Source organism: Clytia hemisphaerica, unplaced genomic scaffold, assembly GCF_902728285.1.
Source record: "Clytia hemisphaerica strain Z4C2 unplaced genomic scaffold, Clytia hemisphaerica genome assembly, whole genome shotgun sequence".
NCBI classification, from domain to species: Eukaryota; Metazoa; Cnidaria; class Hydrozoa; order Leptothecata; family Clytiidae; genus Clytia; species Clytia hemisphaerica.
The window spans coordinates 53,844-80,702 of NW_027104448.1; the positions used below are offsets into that span (position 1 = coordinate 53,844).

A 26,859-nucleotide genomic window follows, 5' to 3' on the forward strand; every position below is an offset into this window, starting at 1 on the left:
TGACGATGATTTTGCCTCTGTTATCTTTGTTATGATATAGATAAAAGACTTGAGAAAAGTAGAACAACAAAGACTTTTGTCGAAATTTTGACGTTGTTAGCAAGGTATTCCCAAGAGGTATACCATCAGAATTTATTGTTTCATTTGATGATTTTAACGAGGCGGCAACGAAGCCAGCAGTGTTATCTTCAAAAATACAAAGGAGATGGATGTCCAGTCGTTTATATGTTCATGGTTTAATTATGTAAGAGAATGTGTTGTTTTTTGAAATGTTAAAATTTAGTTTGTTTCGATAAGGACAAAACATATATTTTCTGTATTTGACTCATAGTAAAACCTTTGAAGGCTAAATAAATAAAATAGTTAAATCTATAATATCTATAACAATAATCTTGTTTCGCGCCGCGATATCAAAAATTGAACTTTTTTTCTCATACAAGGCCCTATTTAAAACAATTACTTCCCAGGCCCTTGTAAAGATGAGTGTTTCTTGCAAATTGTAGCTTTTTTTCAGATCTTTTATTTTCAAAAATCTCTTTAAAGCAACGTGGTGTGCAGAAGTCAATGACGATCTGATTTCAGGTTATAAGATAGTGAATTCTGTACTGAGGACACATGTAAATTATTGGCATACACGTTCTTTTTATCTTTTTGAATTTAAAGCCTTAAATTGTTCTTAACTTGTTCTTAACATTTTGGCCAGCGAAGCCTTATGTTCTTATATAGTTTGTTCTTATAAACAAAGTGTACTGTGATTTCTTTCCTCTCAAAGCATTTTGTTGACATTGAACCAATATTTAAGGTTTTGTTTTTAAATAAGAGTGATATCGTTTGCGTACTCATCAATTTTAATTTACAAGCTTTTTCACACTGTATTGACACGGGTGTGGAGCAAGATTGGTCAGAAAAAGGAAAAGAAAAACATTTTTTTGCTTATATAAGCACAATATAAGAATAGCAAAACACTGTCCGGGTATGAAACATGTGTCTGATATGAAACGGGAATACTTATGTAAAAATATATGACCTTTAAACTAGAATAATTTACATATTATTAAAATTATTGAATATTGAATATTAAATGAGATAAAAAGAAAGAAAACCAAAAAAAAAACAATCACAACAAATCATATCATATCATATCGTAATTGACGTTGGTTAGTTTTATTTGACGTCAATTTTTATTTCATCTTTTTTTCTCGATTAAATAACGATGAAATAAGATTTTTTTCATTTCGAGAAAATATCTTTAGTTCGTTGAAAAGACTTTTAGTAATGCAGATAAAGATGGATTATGGCTGATCATCGGCACGATGTCATTTGGCCGTATATTGCGATTTTCATTTCTTCTCTTGTACTGTAAGTTTTTATTTTTCAAATTTAGATAAGGTCAACTTCATAACAGTTGCCTTACTACAATCGGCGCTGAAAAATTTGGCACAAAAGGGGAATTTCCTCAAAAGTTTAAAACCGCAAGTGATTTTTAAGTGCTTTGAAGTACGGTTCGAAAGTAGAGTTTTAACTCTGAGTTTTTACATTAGACTTAAGACCTACGAGGACCTTAGGATCTCATGATCTAAAAGCTCGAAAATGTTCCAGTAAAGCTGAGAATATAGCCTGGAAGCCACTTAACCCCTCCCAAATCGAAAAATCCAATGAAACAAAGTGGAAGTACTGAAACTGCAATTCTCACCCAATTTTTAAATTCTGAAAAACGTTAAAATACCCAAAGTTGCCGATATATTTCGGCGCCGATTGTAGCGAAGATATACCCTTATTTCTATTTTTTGCCTTTTTTCGGAGGCAGTTTCTTTGCCCAGAAAACAGAAAATGAAATAGTCCAGACTGTACAATCTATCATTTAAGCCTTTTCCTTCAATGTTACAACTTTTCCTTACAGAAATTCGTTCAGTTGAGATAGAGATAACCTTTCCTTTCACATCTGGTTCATATGAAGAAATTTAAGATTAATTTGATACATCTTTGTGATTATCGGACTGTAATTCTTTTAAGAATGTTGTAATTCTTTGGTCAAACAAATTTTCGCGAAAAATAAAAACTTTTTTACTTTAGCGAATTCGAGGAAAAAACAAGTTCTTTTTTACGAAGGTTTTGTTTTTAAGTAAGAGTGATATCGTTTGTCTCGTCAATTTTAATTTACAAGCTCTTTTTCACGTTGAATTGACACGAATGTGGAGCAAGATTGGTCAGATAGAGGAATACAAAAACATTTTTTCGCTTATATCAGCATAATATAACGAAAGGCAGACACGCAAAGTCTTTCAGATAAATTTTTGCTTCATTGAATTTAAAAAATGAAAAAGAAATTCAAAGTCTAAATTTTAACACTAATTTTCAATATTTTTATTGTCATAGATCAAAACTACAATCTAAAATGTATTGTAAATGGGATTGGTAATGGAAAAACAATTGAAAAATATGCCCAACGTGGTGTGCCTTTCAGATTGGAATGTGATTTTGACGAGGGTGATCATTTGGTATATTTTGATAAAGTTGACCCAAAAACAAGCGAGGTATGATTTTTCTTTTAATTTCATATTTTGAAAAACAATATTAAACTGTAAACATTATCTGAGTTTTCGAAGATTGTAGTTCTTTGGTCTGAATGAGCCCCCCCCCCCCCCCCCAGTGGACCTTCAATTCGCAAATTCACGCATGGCAATGTTTTTTCGCAATTCACGCAATTTTTGTTCACGTAAAGTTTTCCAATTCACGCATTCACACAAACCGCTGCCCCCCCCTGAATTGCACACTTCTATAAAATTATAAGTAATTTAATAAAATGAAAGGAACACAAATATGTTAGCAGTCAAGTGATTTTAGCAATTCAAATTAATTCGTCCGAAATAGATTTCCTTCACTCGGTCATACTTCTAGAACCAATTTCATTTTACTTTTCTGATCTAAAGGCAAAGCCAAGTTTTTCCTTGTGTTCCTCTGGATCAGTATGAAGAAAATTTCTACAGCGGGAAATAAAAGCGAGGGAGTTCCGTCCATCTTCGCCAGTTAGTACCACTTTCTAAGGCATTTTTTGAGCCTGCGAAGTCGTAAATTATTCTCAAAGCTTTGTGTCATATTTACTATGTTCTTTTTAAAAATGTGTATTCATCTTTTCTTTTAGGAACTCCATCCTGGTACATGGGTGAACCCATACAATCGTTTGTATACCTATAAAAGGACAAATATAGCACGTCTTGATGTTGCCAGGCCAACTCTTGAGCATGAAGGGCACTATAGGTGTAAAACACAAAGGAATAATTTCACTGCAGGATTTAATGTACAAATCAAGTGTAAGTTCCATTATTCATGCAAAGGGACCTCATTTTCACCATCATTGTCCAGTTGGCAATTGTCACAATCTTCATTCGCTTTCGTGCATCCCTTTCTGCTTCCGTGTGGAAACCATATCAGCGTAATTAGATTACAGTTGAACTCATGTAATTCGAACTCCTATAACTCGAAAACTCACTTAAATTCGAACAGATTATGTGGTCCCCTCAGAATTTACCTTGAAAACCTTACAAGAAAACTCCTATAATTCGAACCCATGTAATTCGAAAAATCATGCAAATCGAACAGATATTCCGGTCCCATCAAGAAATTTTAATCATGTAATTCGAAATTTTCGATTTTTTTAAGTTTTTGAAGCTGACAAACTCAAAAATTTTATCAATCGAACGTTTTCAATTAAACGTTTTTGATGGTAGAATTATTGTTTACCAATCTAATGTTTTCTTTTTTACATTCGTTTGGAGCTCTCCGTGACTTGGAGGATGGTATGTCCAATAAAGACGCATCTATAAGTACGAATACAAAAAATTGTTCAAAAGTAAACCTGGGAAAGACTTTTTTTATCGAATTAGGTCAAAAATACAAAAACTCATCTATTTCGAAACTCATGTAATTCGAACAAAATTCTCGGTCCCTTGAGAATTCGAATTACATGAGTTCAACTGTAATTCTCTTTTAAAAGTGGTTTCCACACGGTGGCTAGCACGAAAGGTGTTCGCACTTAAAGGGACATAAAAGTACTGACGCAATTTGTAATAAAGCTGTATGCTAAAACTGTATGCAGCGGGATACAAAATTAAAACAAATGTCACATGTCAAAATAAAAAAATCAAAACAAATATGGCTGACTTTGAATATTTAAATTGTTTTACAAGTTTGTTTTGGACATGTTATTTTAATTGTTCTCTGTAATGACAAGTGGTTCATGCAATTTTACAATTTACTACTTTTATGCCCCTTTAAAACAAATGATCTTTAAAATATTGGTTCGTAAATTCAACCAAAAAGGGTGTTGATTAGGTACTTGAGGTACGGTACGGTATGAATTCACTATTTTATAGAAAGAAAAATCATGAAGCCTGTGATATCCCCCTGTAGTGATATCCGATGGAGGGGGTACTAGGGTCGATATATGATTTCGGGCTGTGCTTTTCACGGTAGTGGAGCAGACCTCTGAAAATCGACCTTTACCTGTTCTTTGCATTGAATTTCTTACATTTCCACATAATATTGAGGTTAAGCATACCAGGATAATCACGACGACGGATGAAAAATGTAATAGGCTAGTGAAAATACGAAATTTGATTGGTTGAAACTCACTAGCCTGTTAAATTTTCGTTCGTCGTCGTCATTTTACCGATTTACTTGACTTCACTAATATCTATGTATACTTTTTGACATTAATTTCCAGATGAAGTTGGCAATTATAAAAAAGAGCAAGCTTTCTTCACAAACACAAAGAAAAATCAAATTTCCATTGGTATAACTGGAACTCAGCCACAAGTTGCATGGTTCAAATATGATAAAGCTGGTACTAAGAAAAAAGAAATCGCTAATTCTAACAGTAAGAAGAAACACCTTTCATTTTTTTATGGCGTTTTAAAGGCTATAGCGCTATACTTATAGTAGGGGTCGGATTTGGTGGCACTTCCATGGCTTCCATGGTACACTCTGAAATGCATGCTGATGTCAGCCCGAAAGCTGATTGGCTTAAACGACAGTTATACGAGGTTTAAGAGTATAGCTAAAACTTTGTTATGTTTTCAACAGTAAACGAAAGTGAATGAAGACAAAATGTAAACAAAAAGATTGCAAAGAAGTTTTCGAATAAATTCACAATAGAATGTCTTCATTTAAAATTTACCATGCGTCGTTCCCTTTAAGCAATCTCAGAAAATGATTGTTATGCCTATTAACAAAAAAAAAGTAAAGACGAAAAATAAAATTTTGTTCATTCTTGACGTTTCGATACTTCTTGTATCATGATGACAAGCAAATAGTTAGCTTACAAGCAAAAAAATTTTATGTTATGCCTATGCTTGTTTTTTGTGCACCAAGTTTGATAATTAACCCATCAAAATTTTAAAGTTTACCTTTCCTACTCGATGGTGATTTGGAATTTATAGCCCCAAGTTTCATTGTAATATTTTAAAATGTTTTCATTGAAATATGAGAGACTATTCAACCCGAAATCACCCGAAAAGTCGGTAAAAACCACTGTCTGGAAGTCTACATTGATGATTTACTATCAACTTAATACAGACAAACCGTCGAAACGTCGCATATACGCAACTGTGTTTTTAAAGTTTAATTATAATGTTCAACACAGATCTTCATTGACTTTTACGTGTTTTTAATGATATACTGTACGTAGGTTTTTCAACCGACTTGAAAACCCAACTCGCTGGAAAGGTTTAATTTTTGATCACGCGATCAAAGAAAGAGCGAAAACTAATCAATTTTTAAACGCAAGTCAGTCCCAGTTGTTACTACAGTAACTACTAAGTAGCAAAAAAGCTTCCTCAGTCCAGGGTGTTTTTTATGCGGCCTTTGCTTTCAATAATATACGATAAAAATTCAAAATTAAAAGAAATCATGTGTCGCGAGCACAGAGCTGTGATTTCCCTATCTAGGGTTATTAAACTATCCCGGGATAGGGCCCGGTCCGATGATATCGGAGGGTCCGCTTCCCTCTTCTCTCTCACAATAAGTTCCTTCATGGTAGCTGCGTTTTTTTCCGTTCTAGGTGTTTCGAACTCATCCAAATATTATGTTGACATTACAAATGGTAATTTGATGGTGAATGATATCAAGAAAAACGACACTGGTACTTTCGAATATCTATTAACTAAGAAACCTTACAATCCTAAAACGGACAAGATCAAAGTCATTTTACAAGGTAAATATTGTCTAATCTAAATAAGTTTACGTTTATCGACCCAGTGATATTCATATTGGAAGTTTATCGTGGCTTGGATCACAAGACTTACGTTTGGCTACGTTTCGAGAGATTCTTCTCCCATCATCGGGCAATGTGGAGGATGTTAAATATTGTCTTTTCTTTTACTTCTCTTACACCGGTTTCTAAGCTAAAAACACGGTAAAATAATTCGGCAAGACGATTTTAAAAATTTGATTTAACTTTTGGAATCCATTTTGATATACTGATTGCTTTTTTCCAAAACTTTGGAAGTATTTTCAATTTTTTTTGAGGAATTTATTTTCCTTAAAAATTTCCAATTTTGAGCTTTAAAATGATTTTATGTGATTATCTGAAACTATTAAAAAACTTTGGTCAAAACCCTCTTAGAGTGCATTTCTTTTACCAGACTTACCTAGCTTTACTAACTGAGGGGACATAATCTAATTTTAGTGGACAAGGCAATCGTCAAAAGTTTGAACCAAAATGAAGACCTTGCACTGCCTTACCTTGTTTGTGCTTTCATAAAAATATCCATAATGGCACACTTGGTCTCACTTGTTTACAGTTTATAGCTTTCGATTTTTGTGCTCCCGTTTTGAGAATCGGGAAATGCAGTGTCAGCATAACTGACAATGTGAATGGAACGAAAACTTGGCTATCGAAAAAATGGCAGATAACTAACTGAACGGATTGAGAAAATTGCTGGGTCAGTCAGTTAGCTCAGATAGATAGAAAACTAAACGGAGTGATGACGGGTTTAGTCATACTTTTTCACCCGCTCATAATTAGGAATGTCTGGTAAAAGTAATCCATTCACAGTATATTTCAACGTTTAACATTCAACATATGAAAAAGAGCAAGAAAACAAAAACAAATAATTTCAAATTTTGAAAATCCGAAAATGGTAACGCCGGATTTATATCGTTATAGGTAAAAGATGGATTACTAGTAAAAAGATTTGAACAGATTTCAAAGGCCCATTACTGTATGATTCTTAAAAATACCTTAAAGTTTTGCAAATTTGAGCCTTGTCATTCTTATAAAAAACAAATTTTTAAGTTTTTTCCAACTACAGAGACAATCGAATCTATTTTTTGAGTAACTTTGTCCGTAAAACAACAACTTGATTTGGTCTTGTCTTTTATCATAAACTCCATTCGTAAAATTTACAACCATGATTAATGTTGATTATCTGAAAAGTGATCCCGGGATAAACAGATTTACATATCTTTCTTTTTTCAGAAAAAACAGAAGTACTTATTCCAAGATTCAAAATAGTGGTCGAAGACAAAAAATCGAAATTAATTACGGTACGTTGTGTAGCTACTGGCATACCAAAGCCTTTGTTTGCGTTTTATACGGAAGGAGCAGGTGCGGTTAGCAAGGGTCGTTTTAAAGTGAGTTATTTAAATGACAATCGGACAGGATATGCAGAAGTTGTTCTTAAAAAAAAAAGACATACATATTTGGGATGCTCAGCTTCTAATATTCACAACCAGGACATGGCAAGGCTTAATCTCGTTACTGGTAAGTCTATTATATGTTTGGTCCCCTTATCATATTCTTTCAGTCAAAATTTTATTCTCTTTTCTCACCTATAATTTGATATTGCCTTTTTTTGTAACCTTTTTCATTAAGTTTGATTCTTTGCCTCGTTTCAACTAGCCCCTTCCTTTTTCACTTTAAAAATTTTCGGATTTTGCTATGCTTTTTTTCACCACCTTCGCGAAGTTACTCTCGGGCTACCTAATAGCCGTCCCCCCCCGCTAATTAATTTTTTGAAAATTTTCCACCCAGGACATTCATTCTTTATTCCAACCCCCCCCCCTGCTTATTAATTTTTGGAAAAATGTTTTTAAAAGTTCCCTCTTTTGTCCTAATTCAGCTGTATTAGCCTCCTTTCCAAAAATTTCCCACCCAGGACATTTTTATTCCCCCCCCCCCCCCCCCCCCCGCTTATTCCAAACCCCCCGGCTATTAGGTACCCGAGAGTAAATTGCTTGAGTAGAAAGAAATTTTAGCGGGAATTTGGCTGGTGGCCCATGAAGTTCGAAAGTTTTCCAAAGGAAATTAAATTTGGTGGATGGCTTTAAAACTTTAATTATGTAACTTTAATAATGGTGGGAATTTAATTTGACGGGTGAAGGATATTTTTGGCCAAAAACGCTTTGAAATGAGAATAAACATGTTTTAAGGCCTGAAATAGCACATATTTGAATACAATAATTTTAATTTTGCTGGAAAAATTAAATTTGACGAAAACTTTATTTGATATCCGCCAAATTCTCTTCCCGCCAAAATTTCTTCCCTTAAGATAGTAATAAGTATTACTTTAATCGTAGAAATTTTAGCGAGACTAATTTTTGCGTATATTATCGAGTCAGGAAAATCTTGATTTTTTTTGGATTTATTTTAGCGAATCACGATTTCAAAAAATTTTAGCGATCTGTCGATTCGGCGTGTTTTAGCGAGGAAAACTCGCTAAAACGCTAAAATTAGTCTCGCTAAAATTTATACGATTATAGTAGCATGAAAAAATGAAGCTTTTCCGGATATTTACAGGAGTAGCGTTCAAGGTGGTTAATAACAGCAAAATTAGTATTTCTGATATGGAGAAAAGGCAAACCGAAAGATTTCGTAATGGAACTTATGGAAATGGCACAAGGACTGTTGTTCAAGTTTCATTCAGTGATTTATTCAAAGATAAAGCTGCACTTAAAGGTATCTATTGTTTTTCTCTTTTTTAATGGATGCACTAAATGGGGATTGGATTTCAGCTTCATTTTTAAGGAAGAAAGAAATTCATTAAAAAAAAATATTTCCTGAAAGAGGAGGTCTGCGTTTCAGACTAGGTGTATTACAAAGTGTGGCAGTTATTACAAAGTGTGGCAGGTATTACAAAATGTGGTAGTTATTACAAAGTGTGGCAGGTATTACAAAGTGTGGCAGGTATTACAAAGTGTGGCAGGTATTACAAAGTGTGGATTACAAAGTGTTGGAAAAAGTGTGGCAGGTATTACAAAGTGTGGCAGGTATTACAAAGTGTGGCAGGTATTACAAAGTGTGGCAGGTATTACAAAGTGTGGCAGGTATTACAAAGTGTGGTATAAAGTGTGGCAGGTTATTAATTAACAAAGTGTGGCAGGTATGACAAGTGTGGCAGGTTTAGACAAAGTGTGGCAGGTATTACAAGTGTACAAGTGTGGCAGTTATTAAAAGTGTGGTACAATTGTGGTAGGTATTACAAAGTGTGGCAGGTATTACAAAGTGTGGCAGTTATTACAAAGTGTGGTACAAAGGTATTACAAAGTGTGCAGTATTACAAAGGTGTGGCAAGTTACAAAGGTATATACAAAGTGTGGCAGGTATTACAAAGTGTGGCAGGTATTACAAAGTGTGGCAGGTATTACAAGGTGTGGCAGGTATTACAAAGTGTGGTAGGTATTACAAAGTGTGGTGTTATTACAGTGTAGTTTACAAAGTGGCAGTATTAAATGTGGAAGGTATTACAAAGTGTGGCAGGTATTACAAAGTGTGGCAGGTAGGTATTATTAAAGTGTGGCAGGTATTACAAAGTGTGGCAGGTATTACAAAGTGTGGCAGTTATTACAAAGTGTGGTAGTTATTACAAAGTGTGGCAGTTATTACAAAGTGTGGCAGTTATCACAAAGTGTGGTAGTTATTACAAAGTGTGGCAGGTATTACAAAGTGTGGCAGTTATTACAAAGTTGTGGTAGGTAATTACCTTATTACAATGGTGGCAGGTATTACAAGGGGCAGTTTTACAATTGTGGCAAGTTTATCAAATTGTGGCAGTTATTACAAAGTGTTGGCAGGTATTCAAAAGGTATTACAAAGTTGGCAGGTTATTCAAAGTGTGGCAGGTATTACAAATGTGGTATTACAAGGGTATTACAAGTGTGGTAGTTAGTTACAACAGTGTGGCAGGTTATTACAAACAAAGTGTGGGTTATTACAAAGTGCAGTACAAAGTGTGGCAGTGGGTATTACAAAAAGGGTGGCAGGTATTACAAAAAGTTGGTAGGTATTACAAAGTGTGGCAGGTATTACAAAGTGTGGTAGGTATTACAAAGTGTGGCAGGTATTACAAAGTGTGGTAGGTATTACAAAGTGTGGCAGGTATTACAAGGTGTGGCAGGTATTACAAAGTGTGGCAGGTATTACAAGGTGGCAGGTATTACAAAGTGTGGCAGGTATTACAAAGTGTGGCAGTTATTACAAAGTGTGGCAGGTATTACAAAGTTGGTAAAGTGTGTACAGGTATACAAGGTGTGGCAGGTATTACAAAGGTGTGGGCGGTATTACAAAGGTGGTAGTGTGGATTATTACAAAGTGTGGCAGGTTATTACAAAGTGTGGCAGGTATTACAAAAGGTACGCCAAGGGATTACAAAGTGGCACAGGTATTACAAAGTGTGGCAGGTATTACAAATGGTGGCAAAGTTAGTTACAAGTGTGGCAGTTATTACAAAGTGTACAAAGTGGCAGTTATTACAAAGTGTGGCAGGTATTACAAAGTGCGCCAGGTATTACAAAGTGTGAATGTTTTATTAATTTCTTTCTTGTTATTTCCATCAACGTAGGTCTTGGCATACTGCTTGGTGGATTTCTTCTCGTCTTATCCTCCATTATTTACTGTGTGGTACGCGTCGTGCGAAGGAGACGGGCAGCAAGGCTAGCTTTACTAGTAGATGAAGATGAAGAATATGGCAAATTGACAATACACCCTGCCGAGGAAGAGAGCGGTGTGGCTGGTGGTGAGGCTGGAGCGGATGAAAAGAAGACTTCTGAAAAGTCTGAGAAGAAAAAGAAGGTATCTACATTATTTAAAAAAAAATTTTTTCAGTAATTTCTTTCGAATTTCTCATCACTAAGGTCAATAATAAGACGGTTTACCCCGTTCGCAATTTCCCTTCCGAAAAGAAAGCAAAAACGTCAACCCCCGGATGCTAATTTTTCGGTTTTAAAAGTTCAAAAGCATAACCGAAGGCGAAGCTGGGAATTATGAAATTATGTATGTCATCTTGCTTCTATTTTCACAGGATAAGAAAGAAAAAGATAAAGGCAATGACAAAATCAAGCCAGATACTGAAGCCAAAAAAAGCGATGAAAAAAGCAAGAAACATAAAGAAGATAAAAAGAAGAAAGATGAAGAAGATAAAAAGAAGAAAGAAAAGGAAGATAAAAAGAAAGAAAAGGATAAAAAGAAAGAAAAGGATAAAAAGAAAGAAAAGGACAAGAAGAAAGAAAAACACAAGAAGAAAGAAACTGCGGACAAAAAGAAAGACAGTGCGGACAAGAAGAAGAAGAAGAAGGATAAAGAATCTAAGGACGAAGAATCAGCCGGAAAGGGTGATGACTACATTCCCATTGGGGATATCCCACCTCCTCTGGAAAATATCTATACGCCGGGATTATCGAAATTCCCATCTGCCATCCCTCCACCAATGTCAAAATTTCCCTCTGCCATCCCTCCACCAATGTCAAAATTTCCCGTCTGCCATCCCTCCACCAATGTCAAAATTTCCGTCTGCCATCCCTCCACCAATGCCAAAATTTCCGTCCGCCATTCCTCCACCGATGGATAAATTTCCGTCCGCGATTCCTCCGCCAATGGATAAATTCCCGTCAGCACTTCCTCCACCGCCGTTAGAAGGAGCAGCTACAGAACGTAAGAAATCTTCACATCGTAAGCACAGCCATAGGTCTGGAGTCTCCGCAGGTGCTAGTCATCATAGAACAGGAGCATCTGGAGGAGGCACTAAAGCTCACAGGTCGCCATCACATCATAGAAAGAAGTAAGCGTAGGAGAAGTATGACATTTGTACCTCAACATCTTAAAAAGAGCCTTGTATGAGCTATATATCAGACCATTGGTAATGCACAACACAACCATCATTTGACAGGAAAGCTGAACTACAGACGCAAAAGAATAATGAATTCTTGCAGTAGTAAATGGGGGAAGATGGGGTAGAAGAGTGAAGGAATAGCGTGTTGAACACACCTTACGGCGCCCCGCCCACGCAATAACAGCATCGAACAGAGTAGGATTAAGGAACCCTTTAGGGTGATCCAGTGACTAACAACCAGTTATTTTCAAGGAGCATGTGCTTTCAATCAAGATCAACCGATATTTCGTTGTATATGTAAAAGCATTTCTTTTCCAAATACGAGTGAACATGAAATGTAGTAACTTGTATTACCATTACATTATTTACCATGTTATTCAACTTTTTTCATTTACTATCAAAAATAGAATTATATCTATAATATTTACAAAATAATTTTATCGTCTATTGTCTAATTTTATTGTTTATTTTATGATTCAAAACATTGGAACTTTCAGTTTCGCAATTTAATTCTTCATTTCTTCATTCTTCAAAAACTTTTAAAATTTTCAGTCGTCAGATCAGGAAGTAATACACACTTTTCTTTTCTTTTTATAAGAACCAGTAAAATTTTGCTGAGGGTCGGCTGTTCTTGTTTTTTGGTGATTTTGAGCGTCATTGTTCTTATAAAATTGTTCTTATAAAAGAAAGAGTGTACATACACACGTCATTAGTTTCGTTTATTTTGTTTTCGTTTTTATCGAATCGGTGTTTTTCCTCGAAGTTCTATTACATAAATTTCCAACTGCAGTCGATGGCATCCGAAGGCTCCCTTTTCTCTAGCTTTCGATCCAAAGGTAGGGAGGGAGGCTTTTCCCTAGTTTTTCTTCGATCTATTTTACTGTAGTCAGAAACCATTGTAGTTTGTATTGATGGTTAGTTAGAAGTTTTGGGTATACTCTCTGATAATGGAAGCGGTTACATTTCTTTTTTTCTCCAAAAAGCAGCAATCGCGTCTTGCTTAGCCTTTAGAGCTTTAGATAGTTTCATATGTCACATTATACGCTTAAATCCTCGTATTGATTACATCATATTTTCAATCTTTTTCTTCGCTAACCGATGTACCAGACTCACTTTCGCATCTCTTCCATTTCGTTAAAGTGGGCGGTGGAGCGTATTTTTCACACTCGCAACAACCTAAGCTACTTGATGACGCCGTATAAGGAGGTGAACGTCTATACGACGGGAACCTATCCGGACTACTGCATACCCGTGTATACGGCTTCCGGAATGGATACATTGTCGGCCGTTCCGGTGGTGATTGACTACGGTATGTCCGTAATTCACTTCTAGAGAGAGGTGATAATCGCTCCATTAAGAATGGTGGCCTGTCATAACCAGATAAAATTGTGGAATTTTTTGATTCCTGATGTGAGGATGTGGTTTTGGGTTTGGGTTTTGGTTTTGAATGGCATTCTTTAACGTATTTCTTCAACTTGTATCGGTGGTTTTGGAACCAAATTTTAACCTGAAAGAGTAAATAAAAAAAATTCAGAAAACAGAGTTGATTAGAGTTGATAAAATAAACATTTACGTTCCATACACGAACCGGTAAATTTTGGCTCATGAATTGACTGGAGTCGTTTATAATGCGTGTAATACAGCAGTATAGGCATAATACGATTGTTGTTATGGCATTTAGTTTGTGTAAACTAAAATTTGTTGCCTCCATTAGTTTTTGCTTTATTTCTACTATGTCTGAATTAGTCGTCTAACTTGATAGACTTAACCTGATAACAGATTGCGTATTTTCTGGCCCAGTACGCTGAAGCTTCAGCGTGTTGCGTTGAGAAAACTCTACAGCTGTTATCTGGTTAGCTAGATTAGCTTAGGCAGGGCTGTTGTAACTCTTTGAAATTTTTATGCTTAAATTTTATTCTTAAAATGTTCTTAATATAATGTGACTTTAGAACATTATTCATTCGTTTCAAGCCTTTATTTGGCGGGAAAATTATACGATATAGCAATGTCTTATTTAGTTTGTTCATAAATATTTGATAGAGCTGAAATCTATTTGAAGGTTTTGGCCAATTTTCAGCCTCGTGTTCTTATAAATAAATTAAGAAACTTAAAACTGATATCACGGAGAGTCTTCTGAGAACTTTTAAAACCTTCCAACCAATACGTCACTTAAAAAATAGAAAAAGTTCTCAGAAGACTCTCCAGTGGTGTCTATCATGAATACTCATACCTGTGTTGGTGTCAAGTTGATTTTCCTTGATAAGAAATCACGTTGTGGAACTGTCAAATATTGTTGATATTGAAAGACTTTTTGTAACTCGTACGTCTGTTCTCTTGTAAAGAGAATCCGTCTTTTGCGGTGTGTCTTAACATCAGATGAAGTCGTTGGTGATTCAAGACTGTGATTGTGTTCTTCAAGCAGTTCATCTGGACCTATAGAGTTTAAAAATCGATCATATATCTTTTTCATTGTCTAAATAAATTTTTCTAATTTCCACCCTGAAAATTGTCCAAAATAACCAAAAGATGACTCTGGCAGGTACAAATGTTAAAAATAGTAAATTTGGGACACTGTCATATATTTTAAGAACCTAGAAAAGGGACCCTGACCAGCGGCACGTCCCGGTCCCATTTTCACCTGAGTGCCTCAACCGGGCTTTACACCCACCACAGAGGCAGAATTTCCTAGAATACCGAATATTCGAATCTCTTTGTTATCTTTAATTTTAATCAATCCGATTTCGTGTCTTAAAGGGACATAAAAGTATGGCGAAATTTGTAAACAAACCGTATGCAGCGGGATACAAAATCAAAACAAATGTCACATGTCAAAATAAAAAAAAACAAACAAATATGGCTGATTTCGATTGTTTCAAATTACATTAACCTGATACCTCGAAACAAAATTTCCATAACTCGAACAATTTTACTGTGTCCCCCGTCCGTGTTCGAGGTATGGCGTTACTGTATTAAGGGCTTTGACCATAGTGAATTTTTCATATTTGCCATGCATAGAATATAGATTTTTGCCTCAAAACTATGGCATCTTATAGATTTTTTGCTAGGCCAACTATTCCTAAATCTGAAAATTTAAAAAATGCGATTAAAAAACTTGATGAAGAAGAAAATGAAGACTTTTGCGAAAAAGAGCATTTCAACTTCGAGGACCTTATTTTAGGCGAAGAAAAAACATTTTGAAAAATTTTTGTGTTAGATGATGATCTTTAACCAAACTAAAATTAGATTTTCGGAACATTTTTGTGAAAGCTTCTTTGAATCAATTTTATCTTAAAAAAGTGGTTTTTGACCAATTTTCCATGCCGATTTTTAGTGGAAAAACGGTCATAATTTTTGATACATCTATTTAGAAAATTCTTCCGAAAAAAATTAAAACAGTTCATTTCTTTGCGGACAATTTAAAACAATTTCGAAAGAAAAGCATTTTTGTTAAGAGGTTAATGTAACATTTTATTAATTTTATTTTTAAAGTTCATAACGTCATTTCTGTAATTTAATTCTTAATTACTCTTGACAGAATACATTATCAAATAACTTGTAAAGGCAATCTTTTTGTTAAAAATGTCAAGGAACCCAAACAAAATTTTATCTTCAAATCCCTTAACAAATTGTTTGACTATGGTCAGAGCCAGCCTTTTAACTTGGATGAAGGTTTATACTAGTAGCTAAAAATGCTTGCACAAAGGCTTTTTTTGGAACTTTCATCTTTTTCATCATCTGTAAGACACGCTTTTACTTTTTTCACGGGACAGGGCTCTCGCATTCAGACTTTGTCGTCTTAATTTCTACACCCCTGTGTCACAGACCCACTGGGACCCCAGCCCCACTGGAAAATTAAGCAGAAATTTCGTCCCCAGTGGCAAAATACCCTTAAATTACAGCCCCGCTTCAAAAGGAATTTTTATTCCCCACTGAGGAAAAAAGTTCCACCGGGGCTGTGAGACAGAGGTGTCTTTATCATCTTACTTTCTTGTCTTGAAAGAAAATTGAGAAGGGTACAAACTTGATCTTGAAGACAAAATATTTACTTACCACTTTTAATAAAGTCTTCCACAACATTCCGTCTTCTTTGGTCTTCTCCTCGATACGATCTAACACTTCCATAATCGTCAAAATCATAATGAAAGTGATGCCTTACGGTTTCACTCCCTGAATTTCTTCTCTCCTTATGATCAGGCTTTAAAAGAGCATCAATACTAAAGGACATGTTTTCCTAGAGTAAAACCCGACGGCTAATTCAAACTATGTTTTGAAAGCGAATGAGTAAGCGTTCTCAACTGTGTGAAATTTACTCGTTGTATCGGAATTATTTTAACGCAAAAAAGGAAAAGAAAAACTCGATGGGCTTTTAACCAAATTAAAACAAACTATCAAAAAAGGGGTTGACCTCCCCCTGCAACTCTTTTGTTCCAAAAAATATTATAAATCAAAGTATAAATAAAATACTCTATTGTGGTTATTGTTCTATGGGAGCTTTTAAACAAAAGAAAGTTAATCAACTTCAGAAAACTATTGTTTGTCTCAAGAAGAATAATTAGTAGAACAAAAGGAAAGAAAAAAAATTAACTTTATACTTTTAATAGCTCCCCTCCCCTCTTTTCAAATTCCACCAATAAGGAACTTTAAGTCAATTATATTGGGTAGGTGGCCCCTTTTTTTGCACACTTTTGTTTATGCGAAAAAGTTTGATTTTTATATAAACTTTGATTTCGAGAATAAAAAAACACTTACTAGGGAGTCTTTAATTTTTCTCTCCAGAGGGTATTTTGAAATATCCCTAGGTTATTTTACTTTATTTGATCTTTTTAGTTAATTCCAATCAAAGATTCTAAGTTTGATACTAAAAAGTCTTAAGAAATATCCCCTTAAACATCTTTGAGCCAATCACTTAGCCTAGCAGGGAAGTGGGTTTTGCTTATTTTATTGTGATTTTTTTCCTTTCGTTTTTCTTTTAATTTTGTTGTTTTATCTATCGAAAAAAAAAAATTTTTTTTTTAATTTTATAAATACACTCACTTGTCAAAAAGTATCAATAAAAAATCTTGAATCTTTTTCTTTTGTTTAAAACAGAAATTATAGACCACTCCCTTCCTTCCTATACATTTTAAAGTTAATCTACCGAATCAATATTTTTTTCAGTCAAGGTTTCTTTTATTTCGAGTATAGTCGTTTATCTAAACTAATCGATTTTAATCGGTTTTTAAGATTTTCCAGTCGTTTTATTTTTAAGAGTACTCTGTTTTTTATTATATTTTTTCTAAAAATTATGCCTCTGCATTTCCTTATTTAGAGTAATGCATATTATTCATGACGTAATGTTTTCTACGGAAAGACCCCGGTTTTTGCCACTAGTTTAAATTTGCCACTACTGGCTAAAACCGGGGTATTTCTGTAGAAAACGTTACGTCATGAATATCATGAATTTTGAACATTCAAAAATATATAGTATAAAGGGCCCCTATAAACAACTCTAACGAAAGGGTAGACTATGTACTCTTGTCTCCCGAATAGACGCCCCCCCACTAATTGTTAAGAGAAAAAAAATCCATCCCCCTGCTCTTATTAAGACCCCCCGCTAATTAAATTCGAATTTTGATATTTTATTACAGTGTAGATAGACCTTAAACTTGTTAAAATTTTCCTTTTTGTTAGTATTGGTTCTTTATTGGGTTCTTATTTTACGTTTTCATGTGTTAAAGTTTCTTTTTTGCTGTTGAAATTGATATCAGTTAAAAAAATTCTGTCTTCAAATTACCCCCCCCCCCTCTTATTCCATCCCCCTGATTATTAAAATTTAGAAAATTTTCCTACCCCTTGCTTATTCGGACCCCCCCCCCGTCTATTTGGGAGACAAGAGTATGCTTTAGTCTAAGACGAATTCGTAGACTCTGAAACGCCAAATTTTTCAAGAATCACACAAAAATACTCACAAAAATGATTAAAACAAGAACAATTCTAAAAACACGTTTAAAGCTAAAACAACTCAAAAAGTTAAGAACATTTAAGCTTTGCAGACTCTAAAACACCCAATTTCTTAAGAAATCACACAAAGATACTTACAAAATGATTAAAACAACTCAAAAATTTAAGAATATTCAAACTCTTCAAAAATTCTTACAAAATGTGTATGTGCTTTTGAATAAAAAAGAATTTACCGTCATGCATCTATGATAATAAGCTATTAAAATCGTAAACAAAAAATTACAAATATATGAATTATGAAAATATTTTAATCATACAAACTTCTACGAGCAGAAACTTTCGCGACTCATTATGAGTTTTGGTTTTTTTTTTGCGAAAATATGTAAGACTTCAAACTTTTTAGCTTAATGAAAGAATTATTCTGATTTTATTAAACGCGCACACAAAAGTAGAGTGGAGCCGCACAGAAAATCGAAAACTATCAATGAGTGGTTTACTGTTACACACTTGGGAGTAACAGCAATTCTTACAGTCCGTCTCCACAGCCTAACTTTCAGGGAAAGCTAGTTTTAGGCTGTTTAAAAGCTTCATAAATCAAAAGACAAAAGTTTTAATCCAATTATTTAAGAAGTATTTGTTCCTCTAAGTCATTGTGAAAGTTTATGCTCTCGAAAAAGATTTAGTCCTAGGGGTGAAATAATTACCTGGCTGGAAAATTCTGGGAAAAGTGTGTATTTCATATATTTCGAAATTCGATCCTTTTTACTTCGGAGTTCGGTTATCTCACAAAATCACTTTTTCAGAATTAAAAAAAAAAAACAGTTTGGTATCAGTATAATATATAAATCACGTTGTAATAATGGCGAATTAGTACAATAAAAAAATATCGTTATTATATAAGAATTGGGGATAAGGAAAGTTACTCTACATAATTAATTGGCGTAAGTGTTTCGTTCACCTAGAGGTAAACCATGGAATCCCAAATGTAGACTCTATAATATAAGACTTCACGGTAGTTTTTTCTCGCAGAACTACCGTATACTTTTTTCAAAACCTACCCATGATCATCATATCATAATATTTTCTCTTAAACCACTTAAAAAGTAATTTTTAAGTTTATTTTAGTAATTTTGGGTCAATAGATTTAAAATCAAAATCTGATTTAAAATTAGTAATAATCTGAAAAAAATAGCAAAAGTTTACATACAAATCACAATATACTTTGAAAAGTTAAATTTATGAGATTTTCTTCCACGAAAGTTTATGATCATCCTAATTAGTCGAAAACTCAATTCTAAATGGTCAATAGTACAATACAAATTGATAGTCAAAATTAATTTGCGCTCAATTTAATTTTTTTTGTAATTGCCAATTCGCCCAAAGTAAATGAAGAATAAATTAGCCGGATTAGAAATCTTCACATTTCAAAGCTTGAGGAGTGATAATGGAAAGTAAAATTTTCATTTTAATAATATATGTTTATGTAAAAACAATAATGTTTGTAATTTTAATACTTTGATTTCTTTGACTTCCAGGGCAAGAATTTTACCATCAGTTTTCAGACCTTCAGATTCACCCTTGTGTTTTGAGAATTGAGCAACGTAGCCTGCAGAATTCAGATATTGCAGTTGACTCTCTCTAATTCGATCTTCAAGGGGCCAATGATTTTCTTCTAATTAGAGAAAGATTCGGATTATAAAGGTAACTTTAAAGGGCTTTCCATCTGAGGGGGCCACTGTTTTAGTTCGAATTTACAGAGAAATTCGAATTATGGAGGTTCATCGAATTACGGGGGTTCATCGAATTACAAAGAGTTGACTGTGCAATGGGAGCTTTACCCCCTACTAGTCGGATTTGTTAAGTTACTTCAAATTAAGTCCTTCCAGATACTTTCCACTCATATCATCTCGCACCATTTGTCTGGAACCTTGTTCATAATCTTAGAGAAAAAAAATTGAAATCATGACATTAAGCAATTCGATGGCTGAGCCTGTTCATCTCTTCTCACGTTGGTCCCAGGGGTGCGAATATCCACTACTTCACCAAACGGAATCGGAATTCGAGCATGGAAAAATGGATTTTCCAATAAATCGGGATATGATTTTCGGAATATTTGGACTCCATCATTAAGTTTAACCATACTGGCTTCTTTTAGTGGACCACGCAATAAATTGTGGACTAGACCGGTTGATTCATGTCGTGAGATTTGACCTTGTTGTGTAACGCTGCTAATAATATCTTTGATGACGAAATTGTTTCTGTGAAGGGGTTTGATTGTATTTTTCCAAAGTGAGTTCATCTTCCTATAAATATACCGAGATTATTAGATAATAAGATATAGATTTTGTGATACACAAACTATTTTTTCTACTTATATATGTGGTCTGACACAGGACTTTTCTCGGGGCACGCTGTATTTGGCGAAAAGCAATTGCGCCACAAAATGATAAATCTTGTTGATTTCATTAAAACGCGTCAAATTCTAAGAAACTTGGCTCGTCAATCAAATTCTAAGAAATTTGGCTCGTTAAAAAATTACCTTATTGACTTGTCATATTTACTTTGATCAGTATTGACGATATGGAATTGATCTATGAAAATCTCCAACACAGTACCATCTTCAAACGCAATAGCAGATAGGGTTTCTTTGCCTTTTTCAGCTGGATTGAAAGCTTCTTTTACAGCCTGGTATATCTCGTTTGTGTGACGGGCCAGGTCGTCAGTTACATGGTCCAATGGTCCCAAAGGATCAACAAACTTTAGGGAAATCTTCACTATGTCATCATATTCTTTCTTATTTATAATCGCGTTGTGGAATATTTCGTTTTGTTGCATAACAAGTTTGGCTTCCTCTCTAACTTCTGGATGCAAATCGCGAAGAACGTTGATATTAGGGCAAAAGAAGTGCTCGCAATAATTATTCTCCAGTCTCTCTAACATGTAGTTATATATCATACATGCCAACGCCGGAACATTTTTGATGTAACCATTATTGCTTCGATCCGCTGGTTTACATTTCTGATTGAAAATATTAAACATACTATTCTTAACAAAGAATGAAGTCAATAGTTCTTTCTTTGGTAAATCAGGACGATTTTCTCCAATTTTTGATAAGAATTTGTAATAATAGCTTTTCACCATAAGGAAGGCCAACTTTTGTTGCTCTGAGAAAAATGAAATGATTGATGCCTCGGCGTTTGACATTGACCAACGCCACATGAGATCGCCTATAACATGATTTATTGGGTTTGCTTTAGGTATGACATGGCAACCTCCTTCTCGGATTTCTTTTGCTTCATCAACTGTAACAATACCGTTTCCAGCTTTCAATAGACTCCCACCCTTGTAAACTTCTGGCCATTGATCACTACAGAACACAGATGCGATATTATCACAAGAAAAGACACAAGCATGCGTTTTCCCATCATTATCTTTATAAGTACCATTAACATCAAAGGTGATTGACACTCCATCTTGGTCTAAATCACCCACGCACACCGATTCGACGCCTTTGAAATTCTCTCTAAATTTCTGACGTAGAACATTTGAATACTTTTTGAAGTATTTTTGAAGCTCATTCTTGAAATCCTCCTTTACTTCAGAGCAAGAAAGATAACGAGGCCTATCAACTAAATTTCGGGAATCATTGTTGTTGAGGGTTTCCCTGAAAGGGAATCTTGCCACCATTTTCTTGCCACCAGTATGGTCACCATTTTCTTGCGCAAAGAAGGTTTTTAGAAAAACATACTCCTCACTGAGTATGTCAAAAGGATTGACAATGCTGGCAGGGAGCAACAAGACACCAGCCTTACTTGTAGGACGATGGCAAATCTCACCAATTTCATACATGACATCCCACTCCAATAGTTTATCACCTTTGTTTTTGGACCAACGCGCCAAAGCAGTTCCATCTTTGCAGCTTCCACGTAATCTCAATGGAATACCAGGAAGAAATGCAGACGTCTTATTCAATTCGTCGATTAAAACTTGGCTTTTTTTACACCATTTTTTGTCAGCTTCATGAAACGCCATCAAGCTGTGCAATGTGTCCAATATTTTTGAAATGTCTTCGTCAGCTGGTTTTGGGTCGTGAGCTATAACAAAATTTGTAATGATCAATTGTTTGAGTTACTAACCTACTTACTCCAAATTATTCAATAAATCTCGGTCGGAATTAGTACGTATCCCGTTAACTCTATTCATAATGGGCTTTTAGGGGCGGTTTAAAACTAGGGAGGCTGTTCCTGTACCACCCCTTAACTTTTGATCTAGTGGGTCTTTTTGGATGAAATTTGACACACAAGACACATGTCATACAAGGTAACTTTTGACAAAATCTTTTTTGATGACGTCAAAGTGGGCAAAAACCGAAAATTTCCTTTGTTCTTTTAGATAGCTATTGTATTCTAGCAAAGGCTTCAAAATTGCCTGAGTCTAAAATCCTAAAATGCTTATTTTAACCTTAATTATATGGTTGATTACATTTAGCTTAGATTTGTAAAAGACGAGCGGGGCGATAAATCCGTAATAGCCCCGCTTTTTTGTAATCGCCCTGATGTAAACAAACATTTCTATTGGTTGAAAGAAAAGTATCGTACGATATTTTGATTGGTTAACAAAATATCGTACGAAATTTTTAAGCCAATCAAAATGAGAGTGTCAGTCGAATGTTTTTTTATAGTTTCGAATGTTTTTATAAGTTTGTACTAGTAATAACATGGTTTAGAGGGTGATTTGGGATTAATAACCCCGAGGTTCATTGAAAACATTATATATAAAATCTTTAAAGCGCCGAATACGGGCTTAGTTAACTAGGCTAGCTGTACCTAAGCAAGTGGAGAGTACAGAGTCGAGTCGTTTTTTTATAGTTAAGAATATTTTAAGGCTTCGAGGGCTCTCAAACACCGATTTTCTTTGGAAAATGGACAAAAATAATGTAAAAAATTGCAAAAATAAGAACATTTTAAGAACATCTTTACTCTTAGGTGCCAAATAAACACCCCATGCTTGTTAATTTTTCGATTCGAATTTTCCTACCCCCCCCGGACCTTATGAGGAACCCCCCCCGTTTATTCATTTTTACAAGAATATTTTCAGTTGGCAAAAAGAACTCCCCTTATTTTGCTCCAAAAAGCCTGATTTTAGCCTATATTTACCTTATTTTTGGGTTTTCATAAGATACAATTTCCAGCACCCCCCCCCCCCCCCGACAATTAGGCCCCCTGTTTATTAAAATTTCGAAACTTTTCCACCCCCCCTCCCCGTTTATTTGGCTCAAAACTCAAAAAGTTAAGAAAATCCGAAGGCTTCAAAATTTTTGGATGTTCTTATAAAAAAACAGTTTGAGAAAAAGTAAAATTTCTTATTTTTGTCCCTTAAAAACTTGAAATTTAGTGTTAAATTAGCGCGAGTACTTTTTTCCCAGGTTTATTTTTTACGAGACGCTACGCTTAGAATCTTTAGGGGATACTAAAACGAATGGCTTACCAGGTGATGCCATATTTCAATAAACGTCGCTGGACTTCGTTTTTGTGCTTTAAAATTTCGATCGTCTCTCTTGTTGTAAAGGTAGCAGCATAAAAAAAACACATTCAACTTCTCATAACAACAACACAGGTATTTGCGCTTTTATAGACTTTTCACCAATGAAGGTACTTTACAAAAGACCAACGAAGACCTCTGCAATGAAGTTTGATTTATTGCAACACTTCTCTCATCGTCTTCCCTCTCTCATCAACACTCCATCGCATCAGTAGTCGGTTTAAAAAATCTCAAATGAGAAAAGTACAGACAAATATTTATCTTTCTTAATGACTTCCCATTCATATGATTATCTCTTTTTTTTCTTTGATGTTCAAAGGGGGGGGGTTTCATGGTTGGCGGGGGAGCGGAATCGGCCCTTTTTTCGGACGGAGTGGCGGAATTTGGCGAAAATTTAGACGGAATTACGGAAATTGGGTTCTCTGACGGAGACGGAAAATTAGACAATTTTAGTGCGGAAAAACGGAATTTAGCAAAAAAATTGGCGGAATTTCGGAATTGGTAAAAGATTTTCAAAATTTGCGGAATTTTCGACAAAAATATTGAATTTCAAAGGAATTTTCGGTGACGGAATTTTGGTTCAATTTAAGACGGTGTGACGGGAATTGGTGAAAAAATTGGCGGAATTACGGAATCGGGTACCCCCTGAAACCCCCCCCCCTTCAAAGTACAGTACAAAGGTACTATTCCTGTAATTCAAAGAAAGTACACACTTTTTTTTTATTGCCCCCGCAGGAGCGTAGCGACGAGGAGGCACTCATAGTTTCACGCATAGATATTGGACTGGAATCTCGAAATTTTGTTGTTTTTTTGTGTTTTGTCGCCCAAGCATCCCCGTAGTTAGTCTCTTCCGTAAATGTTCGGTTTTGCATATTTTCATATTACGTTATATGCTATTACCATTATTACATATTACAATTTATTGGCCCAGCGCTAGCGAGTGGGCCTTTAAAGAGAGTGTCACTATTTTTTTTCCGTGTTTCCTTCTGTGTATCCGTTTTGGTAGAAACGGCGCTTTATATCAGTAACACACTTTTTGCCGTCTGGAGAGGGAAAAGCTTGCGAAAGTCGGGTACTGGCTAAAAAAGATATATTTTCTGATTTCGCGCTCCTTAAACAACAAACGTTTTCAAAACAAAACAGATACAAGATGGCGGTTGAAGCGAGGAGATTGATTTCATGTGTTGATTCTTACTTTCTTGAACATTTTCTTTGCTTTTGGTCAAGAGACTTTCAAACCAAAGAAACTTTGTAGTGATTTTTCTTTGTAAACTTTTTCAACATTCTGTCATATGTTATAGTTTTCATAAAGCTTTCTGAGTGAAAATTCTATACCTTAAATCAATTTCTGACTTTCACTTTTAGTTTCTTGTTTTCAAAAAGACTTGATTCTGGAATTTGCTGATGAACACTAAAATGGAGTTCATGTGTAAATTATAGCAAGATTGGAACTTTTTCAATGATACTACGTGTGAAAATGGTTATTTCTAGATCTGTCTCGTTTAACGAATTGGTGGCTTGATTTTTCAAACTCAACACGGAATTATTTCAAATACCGATTAAATGGAATATGGCAATGGAGACTAAAATGCAGCTCATGTGTAAATTTGAACAAGATTGGAACTTTTTCCATGATGCTACGTGTGAAAATGGTTATATATTTCTAGATCTGTCTCGTTTAACGAATTGGTGGCTTGATTTTTCAAACTCGACACGGAATTATTTCAAATACCGATTAAATGGAATATGGCAATGGAGACTAAGATGCAGCTCATGTGTAAATTTGAACAAGATTGGAACTTTTTCCATGATGCTACGTGTGAAAATAGTTATATATTTCTAGATCTGTCTCGTTCAACGAATTGGTGGCTTGATTTTTCAAACTCGACACAGAATTATTATAAATACTAATTTTAAATGGAATATGGACATGGTAAATGTAGACTAAAATGCAGCTCATGTGTAAATTTGAACAAGATTAGAACTTTTTTCATGCAATGATGTTGTTTCTTATGGAAGTTGAATTTAATGATATTTTGAATTTGATTGTTTACCTTCGGGTAGAAAGTTTCAAGCTTTCAACATTCAATTTATTTTTGATTGACTACTGTACATTATGTTTCGTTTATTTTTTCACTTCCCTGTTCTAAGAAATGAAGAAAGGGAGAATTATCCTTGTCGACTTATTTTTCATTTTATTTTGCTCGACGCAGTAAAATTTTAAATCCTTTGGACATCCCTTTCCTGAAATCTTGTTAAACATTTTTTGGAATTTTTGGAAATCTCGAAATTCGCGAAAATCGCGTAAATTTCGCTTTTGCTGGGCCTTCACGCCTAACGGGCTTCTTGTTAGTTTTGATTTAGCTTTGAAAAGCTGAAGCGAGTGTTATAAATGCAAATTATAACAGTGTATGATATAACACGAATGACAATATTACTTGCGCGCAAATCATCAAAACAAACAAAATGGCAGACTGGTTATGATGATGAGCTGATTCATTGACTGGAAAAAGTGTTTTGTATGTCAAATTTTGTTTCTTGTCTTTGAAACTGAATACTAAATACTGTAATTTAGTCAGAAGTTCATTTCAGCAATGATTTCAATTCTTTTTCTGGAATCTTTAAAGAAATTTGCTCAAGTTTTTTAATGTACGTACATTTGATTTGATGTTTTTGTTCAAACTGTAATTATGGTGTAATTTATCTTTGTCTGTTATTATATCAATAACTAGCTTTACTGTTTATAGAGCTTCTTGAGCTTTAAATACCATCATATGGTCGTAACTCGAGAAAGTCCTTCTTAAAAGGTGGTCGTTAACAAACTTTTTTTAAAAGTCCAAAAAATTTCAAAATGGAATATCTCAAAAACTATTCAATATATATTGTTGAAACTTTGTATGATGGTACTTCTTATTATGTTGTTCTAAAAATAGAAAAAATAATTAAAAATATCAAAGACGGGGGTCATGACGTCACTTCTAAAAATAGATTCGAAAATCTCTTGGCAGAAAAATCTCAGCAACCAGAAAGAGTTAGCTTTTGATATTTGGTAGTTATGTTACCCTAGTGACCTTCTGTGATCTGAGTGAAAAAAAAAATTGAAAAAAATAAAATCAGGGGGTAAAAACCCAAAAAACTGTTTTTTATAATTATAAAATCAACAAAACATTTTTTTAAAAAACTGTTTCACTCAGATCACACCTTTCCATGAGGGGAAGCTGTGTTGAAAATTTCATGCCAATCGGACCATCCAATCCTGAGATATTTCCGCCAA

The 26,859-nt window shown here is 34.6% G+C and overlaps 3 protein-coding genes across 3 annotated transcripts; 1 reads left to right on the forward strand and 2 right to left on the reverse strand.

The window, feature by feature from the left end:
- Positions 1-1,248: 1,248 nt before the first annotated feature.
- LOC136821037 (uncharacterized) lies at positions 1,249-12,088 on the forward strand. Its single transcript, XM_067077272.1, has 9 exons — positions 1,249-1,359; positions 2,377-2,534; positions 3,143-3,311; positions 4,724-4,876; positions 6,059-6,211; positions 7,478-7,762; positions 8,798-8,956; positions 10,839-11,068; positions 11,298-12,088. Exons 1-9 carry the CDS (start codon positions 1,314-1,316, stop codon positions 11,841-11,843), a joined length of 1,899 nt encoding a protein of 632 aa, XP_066933373.1. The 5' UTR covers positions 1,249-1,313; the 3' UTR covers positions 11,844-12,088.
- A 310-nt stretch (positions 12,089-12,398) lies between these two features.
- LOC136821039 (homeobox protein Nkx-2.8-like) lies at positions 12,399-16,399 on the reverse strand. The gene is made up of 3 exons (XM_067077274.1): positions 16,155-16,399; positions 14,335-14,537; positions 12,399-13,611 (listed from the first exon to the last, which is right to left on the reverse strand). Exons 1-3 carry the CDS (start codon positions 16,327-16,329, stop codon positions 13,180-13,182), a joined length of 810 nt encoding a protein of 269 aa, XP_066933375.1. The 5' UTR covers positions 16,330-16,399; the 3' UTR covers positions 12,399-13,179.
- A 2,365-nt stretch (positions 16,400-18,764) lies between these two features.
- LOC136821038 (uncharacterized) lies at positions 18,765-23,647 on the reverse strand. The gene is made up of 3 exons (XM_067077273.1): positions 23,532-23,647; positions 20,584-22,138; positions 18,765-20,347 (listed from the first exon to the last, which is right to left on the reverse strand). Exons 1-3 carry the CDS (start codon positions 23,542-23,544, stop codon positions 20,005-20,007), a joined length of 1,911 nt encoding a protein of 636 aa, XP_066933374.1. The 5' UTR covers positions 23,545-23,647; the 3' UTR covers positions 18,765-20,004.
- Positions 23,648-26,859: the final 3,212 nt, after the last annotated feature.

What these genes read in the sequence shown, in the direction of transcription:
- LOC136821038 (XM_067077273.1), bottom strand. An exon ending in AAATATGACAAGTCAATAAG is followed by an intron (nt 20,348 to 20,583) that starts GTAATTTTTTAA and finishes GTATATTTATAG; the next exon opens with GAAGATGAACTCACTTTGGA.
- LOC136821039 (XM_067077274.1), bottom strand. Translation starts at nt 16,329, where the DNA reads ATGTCCTTTAGTATTGATGCTCTTTTAAAGCCTGATCATAAGGAGAGA. An exon ending in GGAAGACTTTATTAAAAGTG is followed by an intron (nt 14,538 to 16,154) that starts GTAAGTAAATAT and finishes TAAACTCTATAG; the next exon opens with GTCCAGATGAACTGCTTGAA. An exon ending in TCAACTTGACACCAACACAG is followed by an intron (nt 13,612 to 14,334) that starts GTATGAGTATTC and finishes TTACTCTTTCAG; the next exon opens with GTTAAAATTTGGTTCCAAAA.
- LOC136821037 (XM_067077272.1), top strand. Translation starts at nt 1,314, where the DNA reads ATGTCATTTGGCCGTATATTGCGATTTTCATTTCTTCTCTTGTACT. An exon ending in AGAAATCGCTAATTCTAACA is followed by an intron (nt 4,877 to 6,058) that starts GTAAGAAGAAAC and finishes TTTCCGTTCTAG; the next exon opens with GTGTTTCGAACTCATCCAAA. An exon ending in AAGGCTTAATCTCGTTACTG is followed by an intron (nt 7,763 to 8,797) that starts GTAAGTCTATTA and finishes GGATATTTACAG; the next exon opens with GAGTAGCGTTCAAGGTGGTT.